The sequence below is a fragment of the Pezoporus occidentalis genome, unplaced genomic scaffold (genome assembly GCF_034315485.1).
Source record: "Pezoporus occidentalis ecotype Australia unplaced genomic scaffold, CSIRO_AGI_Poc_V1 ctg149, whole genome shotgun sequence".
NCBI classification, from domain to species: Eukaryota; Metazoa; Chordata; class Aves; order Psittaciformes; family Psittacidae; genus Pezoporus; species Pezoporus occidentalis.
In genome coordinates, this window is record NW_026913305.1 from 1,163,790 (window position 1) to 1,182,165 (window position 18,376).

At 36.7% G+C, this 18,376-nt stretch overlaps 2 protein-coding genes across 5 annotated transcripts in view; one reads left to right on the forward strand and one right to left on the reverse strand.

Annotated features, from left to right (window-relative positions):
- CACNA2D3 (calcium voltage-gated channel auxiliary subunit alpha2delta 3) overlaps positions 1–18,376 on the forward strand; it is a 451,679-nt gene that overhangs the window by 375,911 nt on the left and 57,392 nt on the right. The window lies entirely within an intron of this gene.
- LRTM1 (leucine rich repeats and transmembrane domains 1) lies at positions 1,694–7,822 on the reverse strand. The gene is made up of 3 exons (XM_062610769.1): positions 6,957–7,822; positions 4,932–5,528; positions 1,694–2,151 (listed from the first exon to the last, which is right to left on the reverse strand). The coding sequence occupies exons 1-3, from the start codon at positions 6,961–6,963 to the stop codon at positions 1,718–1,720; spliced, it is 1,038 nt and encodes a 345-aa protein (XP_062466753.1). The 5' UTR covers positions 6,964–7,822; the 3' UTR covers positions 1,694–1,717.

Sequence of the window (18,376 nt, forward strand, 5' to 3'; positions counted from 1 at the left end):
GATCAGATTTAAAAAGCCTGAATGTAAATATTCTATAAATTCTGTTCTGATGATGTCTCAGCTGAAGTAATGTGCCCAATCTAGGGTACCACATTTTAACAAAATGTAGAACTGAAAAGGTTCCAGGGAATGCAGAGGAAAAAAAGTAAAAAAAAAAAAAAAGGATTTGGAGAACGTGGCTCTACAAGAAAACTTGAAACAGCTTGATTTATTTAGCTCAGGACAGAGAAGAATGAACAGAGTAGTCTAATAAGTATATGAAGTACTTAACAGTTAAAAAAAAAAGACAGACTAATTGTTTGTTTTCAATGTCTGCTAGATTTAGATTAAGACTGAGATGCTTAATTTTATCTGTACATGAAAGTAACTGCAGATGCAGGAATGAGCTTTAATATTTAGGTTGCAATTATTGCTAAGTAGATAAGAACAGGGGTTACATGACTCCTGCCATATAGCCCATTACTCAGTTGAGGCTGTTATTAGAATAGCTACAGAACTTGATATTGGAAACCATCTGTTGGAAGGAGAGTGGAATGCCACGACACAGCTTCTTTTGCCCTTACTGGAGACTGATACTCGGCTATCGCCCTTAAGTCTTCTGCCCAATGGAATAAACTGGAAAGATTTTTACCAAAGGTTGACGTTGCTAAGACTTATCTTAGACTGTAAGCATAGTTGATTTCTGCATTAGCTACCTAGGCGGGTCTTTAACCCTGTCACAGCAGAGAGTTAGAGAACACATTAGACATCTGTCAAAAATAGCCTGGATACCTTTTATCTGGTCTTGGAAAACATAGAGGGAGTTGCTGATCTCTGTTGGTTGCTTTAAAATAATTTCTAAGAATTATTAAAAAAAAAAACAAACCAAAAATAACTTCTGCACATTCAAAATATTCTATCTGTTCCAAACTGCTCAAATGGTTTTGGCTGTTATTTCCTCTGATGGCAAAACTTTACTGCAGAAAGTTAGGGTGGACCCTTGACTGAATTCAGCTGAATGTTCTCTCTGTGAGAGAGAATGTGTAAACATGCAATTATATTATCCTCCTACTGAAGGGCAGCACTGTGATGGGAGCTGCATCTGCAGTCATGATATTTGCAAAATGGAACATTTGTGTGTGGATTTGGGAATAAGAAGCTTCAGAAATGTCTGTAGCAAGCATATATGCCAGCAGGATAATGGGTAGTGTCTCCTCATATATACTGTATGTGCTCATTCAGTGCTCGTATCTGAAACAGCGTAGCATTTCTTCTTTCCTCAGCATTTTCTCAGCTCTCTACCTTTTTCCCTACCAACTAATTTAAAAATGATATGTGGTAGTTAACAAGGTAGTGCCTACTTTGTAATTTACAGATGTAATGTTTAATTGTTGTCTTTTAGGGCTGACTGGATGGTCAAAAACTCGTATTTGAAATTTTTTTTAACACATTTATCAGTAGAGACTGTCTGGTTCTAAAACTGACTGTGCATTGTATTTCTGGATGCATACCAGATATTCTAAGATCTTGAAATATAGTGAATCATTTGTAGCTATTTTGTATTTTTCAGGACAATAATGCATAAAGATATATATTTCAAAGAATGTGTATATGTGTGTGTGTATATATATATATATACACATATATATATATATAACAAGAGGAAAGAAAAAAAAAGTATTCCAGGCTTTTTAACCGAAGTGAGGGCTTTATTTTCAAGAAACCAGACAGAAGTAACTCAAGCCAAGGAACTATCAAATAGCCCTTTTTCCTCAGGAGTCCCATGTTGTCTGACCGGGGCCAAATGTTCTCTGTGGTATTTAGCAGTAATTGCAGCATAGGCACAACCATAAACAGCAGCTGCCAACATCATTAGACACACAATTCCACAGACAACTCCAGTTATTACTACAGTGGCAATTGCATGACGCAAACTAACAGGCCTGGGCTTCGGTTTGAGTTCACAGTTTGAACGGCTGTTTTCCCCATGCTCACTGTGATGAGTATGCTTCAGAGAACTTCTGTGCTCAGAGCTATGGTGGTGAATGCTAGCCAGATGAAAGTGAGCTGTCTTTAGAGGGCATGCCCCAAATAGCTCATAGGGAACTTTGAGGAGGTCCTTTCCCTTCCGAATCCCTGGGGCTGAGCAGATAATGCCATCACTTATTCCTCCTGAAAAAAAACAAAAACAAAAAAAGAAAAACAAGAAAACAACCCAACCAAAACCCAGTTTATGGTTTGAAGATTTTGTGGTTTCTGAATTATCTTCATGTAAAATTAACAGAAACCTGGTATATTTATCATTATCTTTGACTTTATAAATATAGATTAATAACTACATCTTTAAGATCTTTTTACATATAGATCAATAGTGATATTATAGCACTAACACTCATATAATAATGTATTTGTAAGAAGCAATTCATCAGGAATTAAGTTATTTATGACTTTTTGGATGTAGAAGTAAAAAACAACAGTGCTAGAAAAGCAAGAACTAACGTCATAAGTGAAAATAAAGAGGTATTGTTAACAGCAAATACATTCAATTCAAATTCATACCATTATTTCTTTTTATAAAGAGAAATGGAAATTAGTAAAGATTTCCCACTTGTTTGAAATACTTCTTGAAATAGTTTTTGTTCTGACATTATATGCTAACTGCAATGAAGCAAAGAGAAAATTCAGTAAGTTGTATGCGTACATGAGTAAGTTTTTGAATCAAGGTTCATGGTAAGAAAATATAAGGAGAGCTAAAGGATTTAGGATTAATTATTCTATTGCCTTGCTCAAATGGTAAATTTAATGACTGCCTAGAGCCAGAGTTTGCTCTCTCCCAAAGGATGTTTTTAGTGTAAAGGGAAGTCAAGTAGGAAGCCTCAGTCATGGTAAATCACGAAGTTGTTCCTCAGTGTGTAGAGGAACACACACTAAGCCTTCAGGTTTCTAATTAGTCCATACACCATGTCTTTAGGGGTGTAGTGTGTCAAGGAGTCAACAAGGCCAAAACCAATGTTTACATATTTTTAAAGTTTAACTAATCAGCTGAATTTTCTTCCTCTTCTCTTTCCAAAATAACCCACCTTTCAGCTACAGCCACGCAAGGAAATTTTCTTTCTGAAAAGACTTTTTCTGAGAAAGTAGTAAATACCAATGGACCAAACTGACATCTGGAGACTAGTCCACAAATATTTATGATATTCCAAGGCAGATGCGAGCCTGACAGCTTGTCCCTTGGTCACTAATAGCCAAACCCAAAGCGTGGTTCAGGACACCCCCAATGGATTAGTTTGAATGTGGATATAAATAAAACTCAAAATCCTGAAACCGTGATCCTTCTATGGTATTAAGTAACTAAATATGGAGTCATAGGATCATAGAATAGTTAGGGTTGGAAAGGACCTTAAGATCATCTAGTTCCAACCCCCCTGCCATGGGCAGGGACACCTCACACTCAGCCATGTCACCCAAGGTTCTGTACAACCTGGCCTTGAACACCACCACCAGGGATGGAGCATTCACGACTTCCCTGGGCAACCCATTCCAGTGCCTCACCACCCTTACAGTAAAGAACTTCTTCCTTATATCCAATCTAAACTTCCCCTGTTTAAGCTTTAACCCATTACCCCTTGTCCTATCACTACAGTCCCTAATGAAGAGTCCATCTCCAGCATCCCTATAGGCCCCCTTCAGATACTGGAAGGCTGCTATGAGGTCTCCATGCAGCCTTCTCTTCTCCAGGCTCAACAGCCCCAACTTTCTCAGCCTGTCTTCATACAGGAGGTGGTCCGGTCCCCTGATCAGCCTTGTGGCCTCCTCTGGACTTGTTCCAACAGTTCCATGTCCTTTTTATGTTGAGGACACCAGAACTGCACACAATACTCCAGGTGAGGTCTCACAAGAGCAGAGTAAAGGGGCAGGATCACCTCCTTTGACCTGCTGGTCACTCTCCTTTTGATGCAGCCCAGGATATGGTTGGCTTTCTGGGCTGCCAGTGCACACAGAAGCCAGCTCATGTTCATTTTCTCATCAACCAACACCCCCAAGTCCTTCTCCACAGGGCTGCTCTGAATCTCTTCTCTGCCCAACCTGTAGCTGTGCCTGGGATTGCTCTGACCCAGGTGTAGGGCCTTGCACTTGTCATGGTTAAACTTCATGAGGTTGGCATCAGCCCACCTCACAAGTGTGTCAAGGTCCCTCTGGATGGCATTCCTTCCCTCCAGGGTATCAACTGAACCACACAGCTTGGTGACATTGACAAACTTGCTGATGTGTGTTAGGAATAGACTATTTAGAATAGAATTGAGTCCCACCTGAACTGAAGCATTCTCTATAATTGGTTATGTGGCTGCATCATAATTTTTTTTGCCTTGGTTTGATTGAGCTAAAAATACTGAAATCTTTTGTAGTTACGTTGGAATACAACCAGCAATACTTTTACATTCAGACAATGTTTCATCTCTAGAAATGTTTTATTAGGACTTGCAAGGATTATCTCTAGTGCCACAGTACTATTTTATCATATTTCATCATGTCAGGTGATACTTTCTAGCAGAATTATAATAATAAATTTTCTAAAGGAAGTAATGATATCAGTCTTGTTGTTTACCCTTGTGCATCAGGTAAAAAGCTTTTAAACAGTAGGTTGGTTTCTAGCAAAACTATGTCAGTAGAATTAAAACTAGCTTATGTGTGCATGTATATTTGTTATGTATGTTATATATATGTATGGATATATATGAATACACACATGACATGTATTTCCATGTATCTATACATGCTATATGACTGTGTGTATATACTTTCCTTCTTTCCGCTAATATGAAGTTGGTGTGTGATTCTAGTTTGCCACCTGTATTTATGAAAGCGCCTATATTCTGACCTATGCATAAGATCAGTTAGATGCTGGTTAAATGTTCTCATGTGCATTGTATGTAATGAGAAGAATTCCTTACCTCTGTATAAAAAGCTCTCCAGCCACAATTTCATGCCAAAGACATTGCAATTACATTGCCAGGGATTATCTTTGAAAAGAACCACTTTCAGGTTTGGAAGCGATTCCAGCAGAACTCTCTCCATTTTCTGAAGTTTGTTATGCTTCACAGACAGCAAAGTTATATTCCCTGTGCTGTTTCCAAAAGTATCAGGCAAACGTATAATTCTGTTAGATGACAAGTCCAGTTCTTTTAGGTGTGGGAGGAAGCTGAAAGTTTTGTTTTCTACATAATGAATCATATTTCTAGTTAGGTTTAGAACCTGTAGATACCGTAATTTCTGGAAAGCACCTGGTGCCAAACTTGAGAGAGAATTATTAGACAAGTCTAAGATTTTAAGCAGCGGTGTTCCAGTGAATGCATTTTGGTTGATTCTCCAAATACGATTATTCTGCAGCTGTAATATCTGTATTTCAGGAGGTAAATGGGCAGGAATTTCAGTAAATCCTCTGTTCTTGCAGTCTGCAGTCTTTGAAGCTGTATGGCAAAGGCATTTGTCAGGACATCCACAAGCTCTGTATATTAACAAGATGACACTCAGAACCAAAAGCCAGATACCTGTATCAGAAAAGAAAGAAGATTTAAAATGAGTTGAAAATGTTTGTCTTTTAGCAATATGCAGGTTATTAATATGGGCAAAGTGTATACAGCTTAATAATAAGCATAGCATAGAATTCATTTATTTTACAATACATTCATTAATTACAGATATTATTGAAGTACTTTTATAATGCAGAGTGAAGTTAGTGCATCCATGTTCTTAAAATGAAGTACTTCCCATGGCTTAATATCCTAAGTACAGATTTTTCAGGAGGACTTGCCACCAGCAGAGCAGTGATGTTTGAAGGTAATGCAGCAGACTTTTTAAAGTTATTAAATTGGAATGTTTATCTTTCTGTGGTAGTTGCAAGTTTAAGCCATCTTGTGTCAGAAGAATTGCAAATAGAACTTTCATTGTTCTGTTTTTACTAACTGTACTAACTAAAAAGAATTAAGTCAATGTGCCGTCAAAAGAATAACAAGTTTCAAAGACATCACTATAAAACCAGTTAACAGTATTGTTTCAGCAATCCGGATTCTGTGAGCTTGTTCTTTAAAATATCTATGTTTATACTTATTAATTCCCTTGTATGAATGCCAGCTGTACTTCCTACAGACAAAAGTTCTTATACAACCAGCAATCAGTTGTTAAGAAGCCATTAAAAAGACAAATGAGTGGAGAGGAGTAATTAGTAATAGTTAGCATTTATAAATATCTTCAGCTCCCTGATGTTCAGGTCAGTTTTAACTGAAAAAAATAATTTGTACCTTTCATAACTTGCTGATGGTCTTATTTTGAAAATAAGGTGCCACTTAAAGCAATGTGCATGTGCACAGCATGGAATTTGAAAAAAAAAATGAGATGATATTAAATAGTTTTTCTGTGACTAAAGAAAGTCAGAATTTTAAATCCACTTGTAACATTGTTTTTAAGATGCCTCAAATAATTTTTAACATTTACTCAAATGGTAAAAAATATTATTATTTCAAAATTATGAATATTTTAATTAGTTGGTACTTGAAACCTTTGGAAATAAAAGGACATACTGCTTATTGACTTACAGAAATCAAATTTAGTAATACAAATATATTAAATAAATAACGTGATTACAACATTGAATCTGGCAAATATATAAATTAAAGCTTTGAGACTACATCTTAAGTATCAAACTATATATTAATTTTCATGCAAAAATGAAGTAGTATTTATATTAAAATTTTATATAGTCTTCTGCCATAATGAATTCTACACTGTAGAATTCACTTGAAAGAATTCAGCATTCTCACAGGAAAGATAAGCAATACTTCCAGTTCATTCCGTTGTTCTGCAACAGTTGGCTTGAGAAACTGAGACAGCTTCAATGCAGAGTTAAACACTGCTTGGAGAGGAAAGGATTAAAGAACAGAAAAAAAATATTATTAATCGGAATACTTTCAGTGTCTCACCTTTCATTCTGGTTTGCTTGTTCTTCACCTTGCAGAAGGTTCAGTCCAGTTTTCTGATGTAGAACAGTATCAAACACTTTGTTCTGATTCCCACTTCAAATGTGTAATGCGCTCATCCAGTTTCCTTGCTGTGGCTATTGTTGTTGGGTTTTTTTTCATATATATGGGACCTGGTGCTTGTGTAGAAGTGCAACAATTTCTAGTGAGTTACTTTGTCAGCCTGATTTTTTCTTTGTCGTAATCATTTCCCCTCAAACCCCCTTCCTTCCGTTTATGAGTCTCCGAGACTTACTCTGCCTTTTAATCATTCAACAGGCCATGTAAAGAAAGCCTGTCAACTCTAACTGGACAGCTGTAACATACAAATAATGATCTGAGAGCCTTGCCTTTTTGATTTATTTAATCTGCCTCAAAAGCAAGGCAACAAGAATAAAGCTGCATTTTAAATCCAGTACAGGTTCTGAATTATGGTGGATTATTAGCTGCGCTGTCAATTTTTGCAAGATCAGATGACTCTGAACATGGATTCTCATTATCCTGGGCTGTGACTGGAGGCAGTGGAGTGTATAATATCACTACAGATAGGCCTGTGGCTTGATGACATGGTTTTCACAGTGCATTTATTTGCTCTTCTAAGCTTATTTATCTGACATCCATTAGTTTTGCTGACAGGACTTTCTTGCATAGGCGCACAGGTCTGGTGGCTTCCTCCATAACAATGGCATACATACTGGTATGGTCACCAAGAACACTGAACAAATTGATTTATTTTCAAAGATATTGGAAAGAAGTGGCAGATAATACTAAAGTCGTACTTCATGAGTTCATATGATGCTTGACTTGTTTCTGTTACTTCTGCAGTATAACTCGTTCATACTGTACCATCTACAACAATGAAAAGATTAATGACTTATGACTATGAAGGAACTCTAAGGTATTAAAATGAATAAGAGATCTGGTGTGTAATAGTCTTTCAAGGTCATATGATTACTTCACCTGTTAGCTGTTTTATGGAGAGAGAAGTTGCAAAACCTAAAGCTTTCAGACCTATTACATGTAACATAGCTTTCTTGAGTGCAAATTCTGCTTTTAGGCTCTTTCCAAAAGATCATGCATAGCTCACTTTCTAGGGCAAAATTTATGTTCTGTAGGCAAAGCTATGGAAGGAATCATGGAAAATTGAGATCATGAGGTCAACGCTGCTGTTGAAAGTAGGGTCTTACAAGAGGTTATCCAGGGTCGTTCAAGCTGAGACTTGGATATTTCCAGCAACCGAGATTCCATTATTTGTCTGGGCAACCTACTGCAATGTGTAACTGTTCTCAGCATTAGTAAATTTTGTCTGAGCTTTCTTCAGAGCAGCTTGCGTTCATCACCTCTTGTCCTGTCACCATACATCCTCATGAAGAAAGTAACCCCATCTTCTCCATAGCTACCTTTTGGTTACTGAAAATCTGTGTTTAGGTCTCTGCCACCCTCACCCACAGGAAAGAACTGTAACTCTTGTTATTGAACTCTTTGTTGAATTATTTCTGACACAAGTCAAGATACCCAAAGGAACAGTAAATACTGCTGAGCAGTAAGTGAGAATGTAGAACAACTGACATTCTGTAAACATGACTGTTCATCTCAACGATATTAGGATTATTGCTAGAAACGTCAGACTATACTGTCCTTGACACTCTTGAATGACCCATCATCCTGATACAGGATAAAAGTTTGCAATTTAGTGTTGAGGGATATTGTAGATGTACATTGCCTGGTATCATATTAAATAACTCCATATTAAGTCATTAAGTCATATTAAATAACTCCAACTTTACAAAGGGAGAGGGAGATAAGCTTAAAGATCAGCTGTAATGTACTTTAAATAATTGTCAATTTAAGGCAAAAAAGTACACTAACTGTTATTGCACAATGCATTTGCGCATTATTTCCTTCCTAACCCATATATGTGCACATAAATAGAAACATGTAAATAGACCTGTCTTTAATAGTGAATCATTTTAATGGAGATAGAAATAAATCTGAAAAGGGCTATTATAAAGCATCATTTTCCTTAGAAGGTCTATTCTTGCTAGCTGCAGGTTCTCTGTTCTTTCATAGGACAGATTTAGGTCAGGTACTTGTTGCTCCAGTGATATTCCTCTGTCCTTGCAATAATGTATCACTTTTAGCAATGAGACCCCTTTTGATTACTTCTGATTATATTGCAGGAGGTACTAGGTATTCATAGAATCACAGAATCATAGAATAGTTAGGCTTGGAAAGGACCTTAAGATCATCCACTTCCAACCCCAATTCCATGGGCAGGGACACCTCACACTAAACCATGTCACCCAAGGCTCTGTACAACCTGGCCTTGAACAACACCACCAGGGATGGAGCATTCATGACTTCCCTGGGCAACCCATTCCAGTGCCTCACCACCCTTACAGTAAAGAACTTCTTCCTTATATCCAATCTAAACTTCCCCTGTTTAAGTTTTAACCCGTTACCCCTTGTCCTATCACTACAGTCCCTAATGAAGAGTCCCTCCCCAGCATCCCTATAGGCCCCCTTCACATCCTGGAAAGCTGCTATGAGGTCTCCACGCAGCCTTCTCTTCTCCAGGCTCAACAGCCCCAACTTTCTCAGCCTGTCTTCATACAGGAGGTGCTCCAGTCCCCTGATCATCCTTGTGGTCCTCCTCTGTACTTGTTGTTATTTACTGGTATGGTAAGATTTTTTTTCACATTTTTTAATTCTCTTTGGCATTTAAAATTTTATTTTGGATCATGAATTCCAGGAGTTTCTCTTTTAAGTTGTTTTTCTTTTTTAACTAATGTTTGCTGACCAGGTGAGTTTACAAGCTCCCGCAACAGTCATCTAATGGAGGCTTAAAGTATGTTTCTTAACTGCCTCTCTTATTTTAGGTAAGTCTTTACTACTATAATTGTATTATTTTTAGCACGTGCCATATTAAAGAGATGTTCATAGGAAAAGGTCACTGGAAGTTAAGCACTGTGGGCAGTTCAGTTCCAACAAACGCAAAGATTGTTTTATGTACTCAAAATTGTGGTATAAGAAGTTATTACTCTTTTTAAAATCTTCATGCTGAGTTCAGATTTGGAAACATATGATTAAATCTGTTGATTTGCTTTTCATGTAGATGTGGCTATTTTTTCCTTATATTGAGAACTCTGAATGCATGCATTTTGTAAACAGAAGTTTCCCCAACCTATAATCCATGTCCTATTCCCATTTATTAGTAATAATACTTTGGTTATAACAGAGAAGTCTGATGTGGTGAAAATTACAGTTGTGACACAGGTAGAGATTTGCCAGAAACAGAATAACCATGAAATCTACTCTGCTTCTGGCCTTTTGAACAACCAGTAGGATTCTTTTCAGTTGTCTGATGTGGTGCAGCAACTGTGTTATTGTGACTGCTCAAATTAACTTGTGCCTTGCCGTAACAAGGTATGTTTCCCATTGCAAATAGCAAGACAGCCCAATGAACTAATATCCTGTCCCTGTTGGCTGGTGGGATAAGACAACACTTTGTTGTAGTAGTTAGTCCCATCTACTTTAAAGGAGTAGTATGTGTATGAATAATCTCTTTTATGAAAGGAAGAACATTATGTTAATTAAACTCTAGCAGAAAGAAAACAGTTCAAAAGTTTAAAATATTTAAAAGGTACAGCATTTGGATTCCACTGCATTGTATATTGAGAGGAGGCAGGCATGGCTGTATTAAAAAAAGCTGCTAAGACCACAACAGAAAACTCTTATACATTCTATTTATTAAATTTATTTTCCTTATGATTTTGAGTGAGAAGGTATTAAAACCGCAGTATTTACAAGGAAATGGCATATGCTTTCTCCTTGCTTATGTGTGTCTCCAGATTGATAATAGAGCTAAGACATTGCTAATGACCTTAAATGGAATTCTGGGCAATACAGACTACTTGGGTCTTTTTTTTGTTTTGTCTTTTGGTTCAGGACAGGAAATAATTCATATTTGTTAGTGAAACGGACAGTACCTCTGTTGTGAAAAGTTTCACCCTTTAACTGTCATTTAAGTACAGTAATGCGTCATGAAGAGAGATCTTTACCAGCTATGAATTGGAATTCTGGGCAAAGAAAGACAACAGGACACAAGAAATCCTTGCATCCTTCATGCTTTTCTTTCTACAAAGGCAGGATTGTACTCCAAGAGCTCAGGACTCTCTCAACTGTTGCCTGGCAACAGGGCACTAGGTTTTCAAAAGCTGACAAAAACTGAGAAAGGCCTGCTCCTGCCTACCCTTCACAAGAGTATAGCCAATGGATCAAACCAGTTTTGGCTTGAGGAAGATTTAGACCTTAAAAGATGGCCATGTTTTCCAGAAGAGGTGGCTACATGGATTTCTTCAGACTTTGCTTAGGTAGGGAAAGGCAAGAGTGTTACCAATTACAATTTAATAACGTTGAATCTGGCTTATCGCACAGCCTAAGGAGACACCATGATATCTAAAAAGCTGTTTGTGCCTGTCCTTGGCAGTTGTTATGCATTGCGTGGTGGTATTCCTTTGAGGTGAGAAACAATATTTTGTGGCTCTAGAAATGAGGAAACAGGCAGGCAGTCGTGATTTTGTATTTTAGATCGCTGACTTTGAGGGGAAGAGCCCCGTTTTCTTCTTTTCAATGGCTTGTTTTGCTTTATTTAGATACATCTGGTACTTGTTTATACAACGCATAATTAATCTATGAAACACATTGTTGGAAGTTATCCTTGGGCAAAAAGATTAGTAGGATTCATATATAATCTGGAGCCATAGTTACCTCATGGAGCAAAAAAATCATTTAGAAGGGATATAAACTTTCACTCTTAAGGGCTTCAATCAACCACTAATGGCAAGTTATGGAGAAAAACCTTTCCCTGTGGGCAGGGTTTTTTCCATAATTATTATTTATGGGAATTTTTACACCTTCCTCTGACGCCTCTAGAAGAAGCTAGTGTATGAGATGTAATAGTGGACTAGATGAACTGGAACATACTGCATTCCAGTTGGAAGTTTACAGTGGGGGAAGGGATAGCTGGAGGGATTCATAGCCTTCTTTCTAGTTGCAGGAAGCTGCAGACTGGTGAGGTGTGTGCTGCTCTGCCAGGTGATGTTATTGGGGCTGTCTAACTCAGCACCTTCTCAGTTTAGGCCAGAACTCTGTTCATCCCCAGACCACTCTTTCGGTTTGCACTGGAAAATTCTTTTAATATTCACTTCCAGATCTTTGTCGAGAATCTATAAACAACTGTTTGTGTCAGTCTTCTGTATGCAGGTTTTTTCAGGGTTTTTGCTCCACTAAAGCAATGCAAGACTTGCAATCCATTAGGTAGATCAGTCAGCAATTTGTTGTGATATAGCTCCAATATAACATAGTTAGGAGCTGGTGTGACATAACTAAGTGAACTGAAATCACTGAGGGTGAGAAGGGGTTACTTAGAAAATAAACATCAGCCATACAGGATGCTTTCGTAGGCAGGAAATTTATTAGAATGGATGCAAGGCCTTTAGAATGAGGGAACAGAGATGCTAGGCTTTGTTGCCTTAATTGCATGTAAAATGAAATTGCAGCAAGGGGCAGACTATGTGTCAGGAGAATATAAGTTCCACCACAGATAGAGCCAGGGAGGGTGAGAAGAAATGTGTGTATGCAGATTCAATTTTCAATCACTTCCTGATGTCAACCACCTGTTATACATGGTGGGCATCCATACATAAAATATAAATCTGGTATGATTGAAGTTAACCAATGAATTCATTTTGCCATTACTGTAAATAGAAAAAAAATATTGCTTGACATAAATCTAACAGAAATTAAAGGAATAAAAACGAGCTAGAAAAATACATTTGAAAATAAGGCCAGGTTTACATTTTGTTTTATCTCAACGTTTTAGACACTTTTTGTCTTCTCTTAAATATGCTAGAATAAAGATCACTCACAATTGTCCTAGACAGCTTATTCATTCTACACCAAAGACAAAGCTGTTTTCTAAGCTTTTACTTAGGGTTTTTCTTTTCTTACTTTTATATTTAATAAGAATTTCTATTCGTGGTCATGGCTCACCCTGGATTCAAACTTAAGAACAAAATATAAATTTCCTCTGCATTCTGAATGGTTTATTTACAGGGCCAGTTCTTGTAAGAACTGGAAGGATTTATCTTGAATAACTTCCTGTAAAAGGGTTTTGAAATGTTCTCAGTGTATGAAGAAAGATTGTAAAGTGCAGTACCAAACAGGACTCGTGCTTCATTAATTCCTTTTTTGCTTTTAAGGCAAATCATGGTAGTTAAGTAAAACTCCCTGTTAAATGTTGGGAACTCCTTTATTTATGGGCCCAAAAGGACTTTATTTTTCTCTGTGCCCTAGTAGACATTTGAACATGAGAACTTGCAGAAGCAGGGATGACATTTGCTGCAGTAAAAAGTCAAGTAATTAAACTTCTGTAGTTCTTGCACCACTTTGGAAATAGCTGTGGGATTTTTTTTTTCATTAATTTAAGCAATGTATTAAATAGCCTGACATTAAGTTATGTAGCTAATAAATGTTAAATACATAATTTTTGTGGATTTTAACATTAGCATATGCTTAAGTGTTCTATTGGATCAGGACCGATGTGCACAGTAGCTTTGGATCCAAGCTTTGATGGAATATTTCCCTGTCATGGCGTTTCTCTGCAAGAGAAAAGCATGAAGACTTTAACCCCTCAGAGAATATTGCAGCAGATAAAGTATGACATGCCATCTGCCAACTACATTATAATGTGCATGATGCCAGACTGTAACCCTCTTCAATACTGGTATGTATCAGTTGTAACTAGCAGACCTCTGAATGTGGTAGATGAATAGAACTTGGAACACCAGTGTTCATTGCTTATGGGACCATTTCACAAATGGAATTAAGGGTGTTGTAAACTTTTTTGATGACTCCAATGAACAAGAATGAGCCAGATACCTGTATTTGCTCCTAAAATTCTTAATTTTAATAGTAGATAATTTTATAAGGTGATAGTTTTCTACTTTTGTCTTGATTCTCACTGGATTTCATTCCTACTGCTTTAATTGCTACAGCAGCAGGCACCAAAATTCCTCTGTATGTGAAAACATCCTAGAGATGACATGGCATGCTGTTATCTTTCCCTTCCTCTCTTCTCTCCTCCCCTCCCGCTCTCCCTCCCCCCCCCCCCGCCTCCCCCCCAGCATGCTTTAAATGAAGTGACAGTGTAGGTCAGGTATACAGCTAGACTTCTCATCCCTCAAGGTTAGGTAGTTATGGTGTTTTCAGACATGATACATCCTTGGGAAACTTAACAAGTATAAAGGATAATAATCTTTCTGTTCAGAATTTGTAAAACAGGCCACTGAGAAGTCTCTTTTCTTAAAAGAAAAAGAAAAAACTCTTTCACAGGGCATTTTATTAATGAGAATTACAATACTGGAAAATCTGGTATAGATTAGCAAAGAACAGTAACAGTGTATCCAAATGGAACTGGTTGTATAATTAAATTCCTTTAATAGGTATTGAAATTTAAACCTCTTGATACGTCTGACGTAAGCATAACTCTTAAAAGTCATGGAACTTGATTCTAATAGTGTAATGTGGGAAAGAAATATTGGAATGATGATTAAGGATTTCAAATATCCTGGGAGAAAATTTATATAAAACAATAGGTATTTAAATAAGGAAAACAAACTCAACCAAGTATCCTCAACCAACCAACCAACCAAACCAAATAGACCTATAGCTGTAAAATATAAAAGAAGCTTTAATAAAACCATGTATATGTAGGTGTGCAGTTTATACCAGCAGTAATGAAGCAACATGTCTAGAATAACCTAAGAGCAAATAAAGGAAGTTAAAGTTTGAAATCTTTAAGTAACATAATGTTATCACTATTTTTACACTCCTTTTTACCTGTTCATTATTATCTTCTCTGTTTTGACTGTATGTTTTTCTTATGTCTGTTTTGGTTTCCTATTTCCATGCTGACGACCACAGAAGGCCCTCATTCTATGTTGTTGTTTTTTGGGATTTTTTTCTCATGTATAGAAAATTGTTTTGGTTTGGTGGTTGTTTTGGTTTTTTTTTTAATATTGATTATGATTTGTCAAGTCTCTGCAGTGTATAATATTTTCCTTTTCTGAAATTGGTAAAAAAGGCAAATTATTTACTGAGATTTGATGCAGCTGTTAGGAGGATCATACCGAATGGTTAACTTCCTGTCTGCTAAGGAACAAAGAAAATGTTTTAGCAAGATTGGCTTAAATGCTGGATTCCTGGCAGTCAGAATACCGAGCTATGCCTAGTTTTCATTTGTACTAACCAAGCTTATCTGCAAGCTTTTAACTGTCGTTTCTGTTTTACTGTCCCTCAAGATCATGAAGGATGAACTTAATGGGTCAAGAACATTAGTTGAAAGGATAACCAATTTTTAACAAAAATTGGAATGCCCATGGACAAGTGTAAAGAAAATATACTGTATAAAAGTAGATTATTAGCCCTAGAGTTCAGCATTTAAATGTTGATCTCATCTTTTTCTCTTCAGTGACTTCTGCTTCATCACTACTGGGTGATGCTAAACTATATAAGTAATACATATTATCATTTAATATGATCCCTTTTCATCCAAAGGCCTTTCTATTTTAATGCTATTTAATCTGTGGTGTGATCTCAGAAGTTCCCAACCTAGTTGAGCTTCCTCTGTCCATATAGCTATAGATGTCTTGGTCAAAAGGTTGTATTTTGATCATCTTTATTTGCTTTCATTCCCTTCTGCAGTACGTTATTTTGGAACATAATGGCAGGCTTGACCTTGGCTACTCATGTTTTGGCTGAGCCTTTTTATCCTTTTCCCTTTCCAAAATGATAGTACATTGCTCAGTGTCCGTTTTCTATCCATCTCTGGTGCAGAGTTAGAATAGATGAGTTCAAAGAGTACTACTGGCTTTTCTGTTTCTTAAGGTACTCATTGAGAGAAGTAAGCTAACTGTTTTTAGAAGTTCAAGTTATGCATCATGTGCCTAGTTTAGTGAACTACTAATTTCCACATCTGTTTCTTTTAGTGTCAGTAAGATCTTAAATAGGTTTTCATCAGTTATTGCTACAAGCTTCCTTTCTATAAACCTTTTAGAAAGAAGAAAGAGCAGAACATGTTCTCTGTAATTTGTAGTTCATGATGATTTGGAGATGTCATGTTCCAAACATAGGCACTGAAGTGAACATTTGTATTTCGTGCTACTGAAAGGAGCTGTACTACAGACTTTTCCTGGAAACTAAACACTTTGTCTATTCTGTGCCATCAGCTGGTCATACTTTTACATATTGCTGTTTTCTTAGCTTTGGTGTTCTATTTTAGAGCAACAGTTCTGCATACTTCCTTAAATTGAAAATGTGAAAACAGTTCTGAGAAAGAAGATACAAATTTATCTGAAGGAGTCGCATAATTTTTGAGTCTCTATAATACTTTGAATTGAGCTTGCCTGAATTAGCCATGCAGAACATTTCAGTTGCATCATAGTGCAAATTTATACTATAAAAGTAAAAAACTGTTTGTTTCCAATCTTCTTCATTGTAGTGTCACAGTGCTTCTGCTAAGGCATGTCTTGAAGTTTTAAATACCCCTAATTAAGACTTTGGGTCTGATTCTTCTCTTAAAATCTTAGGAAACTCTTTTGTTGTACTCAGCAGAGATAAGATGAAATCTAATCTGTACCCTTTCATCAACATACTATTTGAACTGCAAGTGTGAGTATGGTATGACCTTTCTGTTTTTCTGAATAAGAATAGCATGTAACAGTAAACAAAAATGCCCACTCAAAGATTCAAAATGTTTTGGACTGTTTTGGACATATGATGTCAGACCGAGGTTTCTTTCTGGAGTTCTTCTGATGCTTAACGTGTTTGTGTTTGGGAAAAATCACATCTGAGAGAGAGCAGCTGTTTGATATTTATTGCTATTCATTTAGTATCATTAAGATCATAGAATTGATAATTAGGGTAAATTATGATGAAAAAATAATTGTAATGGACAAAAATAATTAATTTGCTGCTTCTCCACTGAAGGTGAGGGACAAGAGAAGAGATTCAAGTAGACAATGTCAGCCTTTAGAAGAAGGAGAACATTTTATGAGTGGACTTCCTTTATGTCTACCAGTCTTGTGAGCAAAGGTGTAAATCTGTAAATTGAAATTTAAAATCATAACATTCTGGAAGAAATAAGTATTTGTTGTGTTCTCCCTTTTTTCACATGTCAAGGTTTTCTCTGGAACCACAAATAAGAAACTGATCACCTTCTATTAGAGTTAGTATACACCTGTGGTGTGATTTTAGAAAATACACTATTTGGCAGATTAAAAAAAAAAGCTACAAGCTATTTGTGCTGTTTGTAATTGTAGACTAAAAATTGATGATTTGAAGAATATGTTTTGAAAATATTTTTTCTACCTTTTTATAAATTAGTACATCCAGTGGATTTGGAAATGACCTTTGCTTCTGGATAAAAGGTTTCCCATTCTGTACTACAGTTTCAAAGATCTAATCCTGCCGTATTTTTCTCACCCAAGACTGCTTCATGCAAGTTGGCATGTCTGTCTCTGGACTGTACCCCAATCTGTAACATGATTGTAAGAATACTTACCAACTACTGTTTTCATTCAGAAAATTCAAATCACTTTTCATAGACTGTGAAGTATCCTTCTTCTCATTTCAGAAAAGGGGAAATGGAGCACAGTAGAATGCTTTGGTCACAATTGCACAACAGGTAAACAGACTCTGAGTCTTCTAACTCCAGTTCAGTGCTTCAGCCACTGGACTGCCCTGTCTTCATAGGCAGATGTTCTCTGATAGAAGTTTCACAGAAATCCAGGTGCTGTGGGAAAATGTCCTTATATACGAAGACTGTAAAACAAGGCCAGTGTTGTCATTTAATAAAAGAGATTATTTTATAGATGTAAGACCAGTTAACACATTTTAACCAATGGCAATGCTGACGTTTCCTGGTTTTCAGAGATTAAGATAGGCTGAACAATGGAGGGTTTCCAATGGCAAAAGTACTGCTGTAAATATTTCTTCTGGTAATGTAATTAGGAAGTATTGGCTCCAGTTGATGTAACTTAAACAAAACATGTTGTCCTCGGCAAGCTTGTTAAACAGACATAGCCTTGTCTTAAAAGAAAGCAGGGGCATATAGTGTTTCCATGGAAACTCAGTTAAAATGCTGATTTGTGGATATGATCATAATCGGTACCACAATCTAATCTGATTGAATTAGATGAAAAAGTCTTAGTTATGAAGTCAGCACAGTCTAAAAATACCTGTACACGTGCAGAAGTTGTAGTCCTTAAAGATGCTTTCTGCCTCCATGTAAATGCAGGGAAATTTGTGGGGGACCCTTCTCT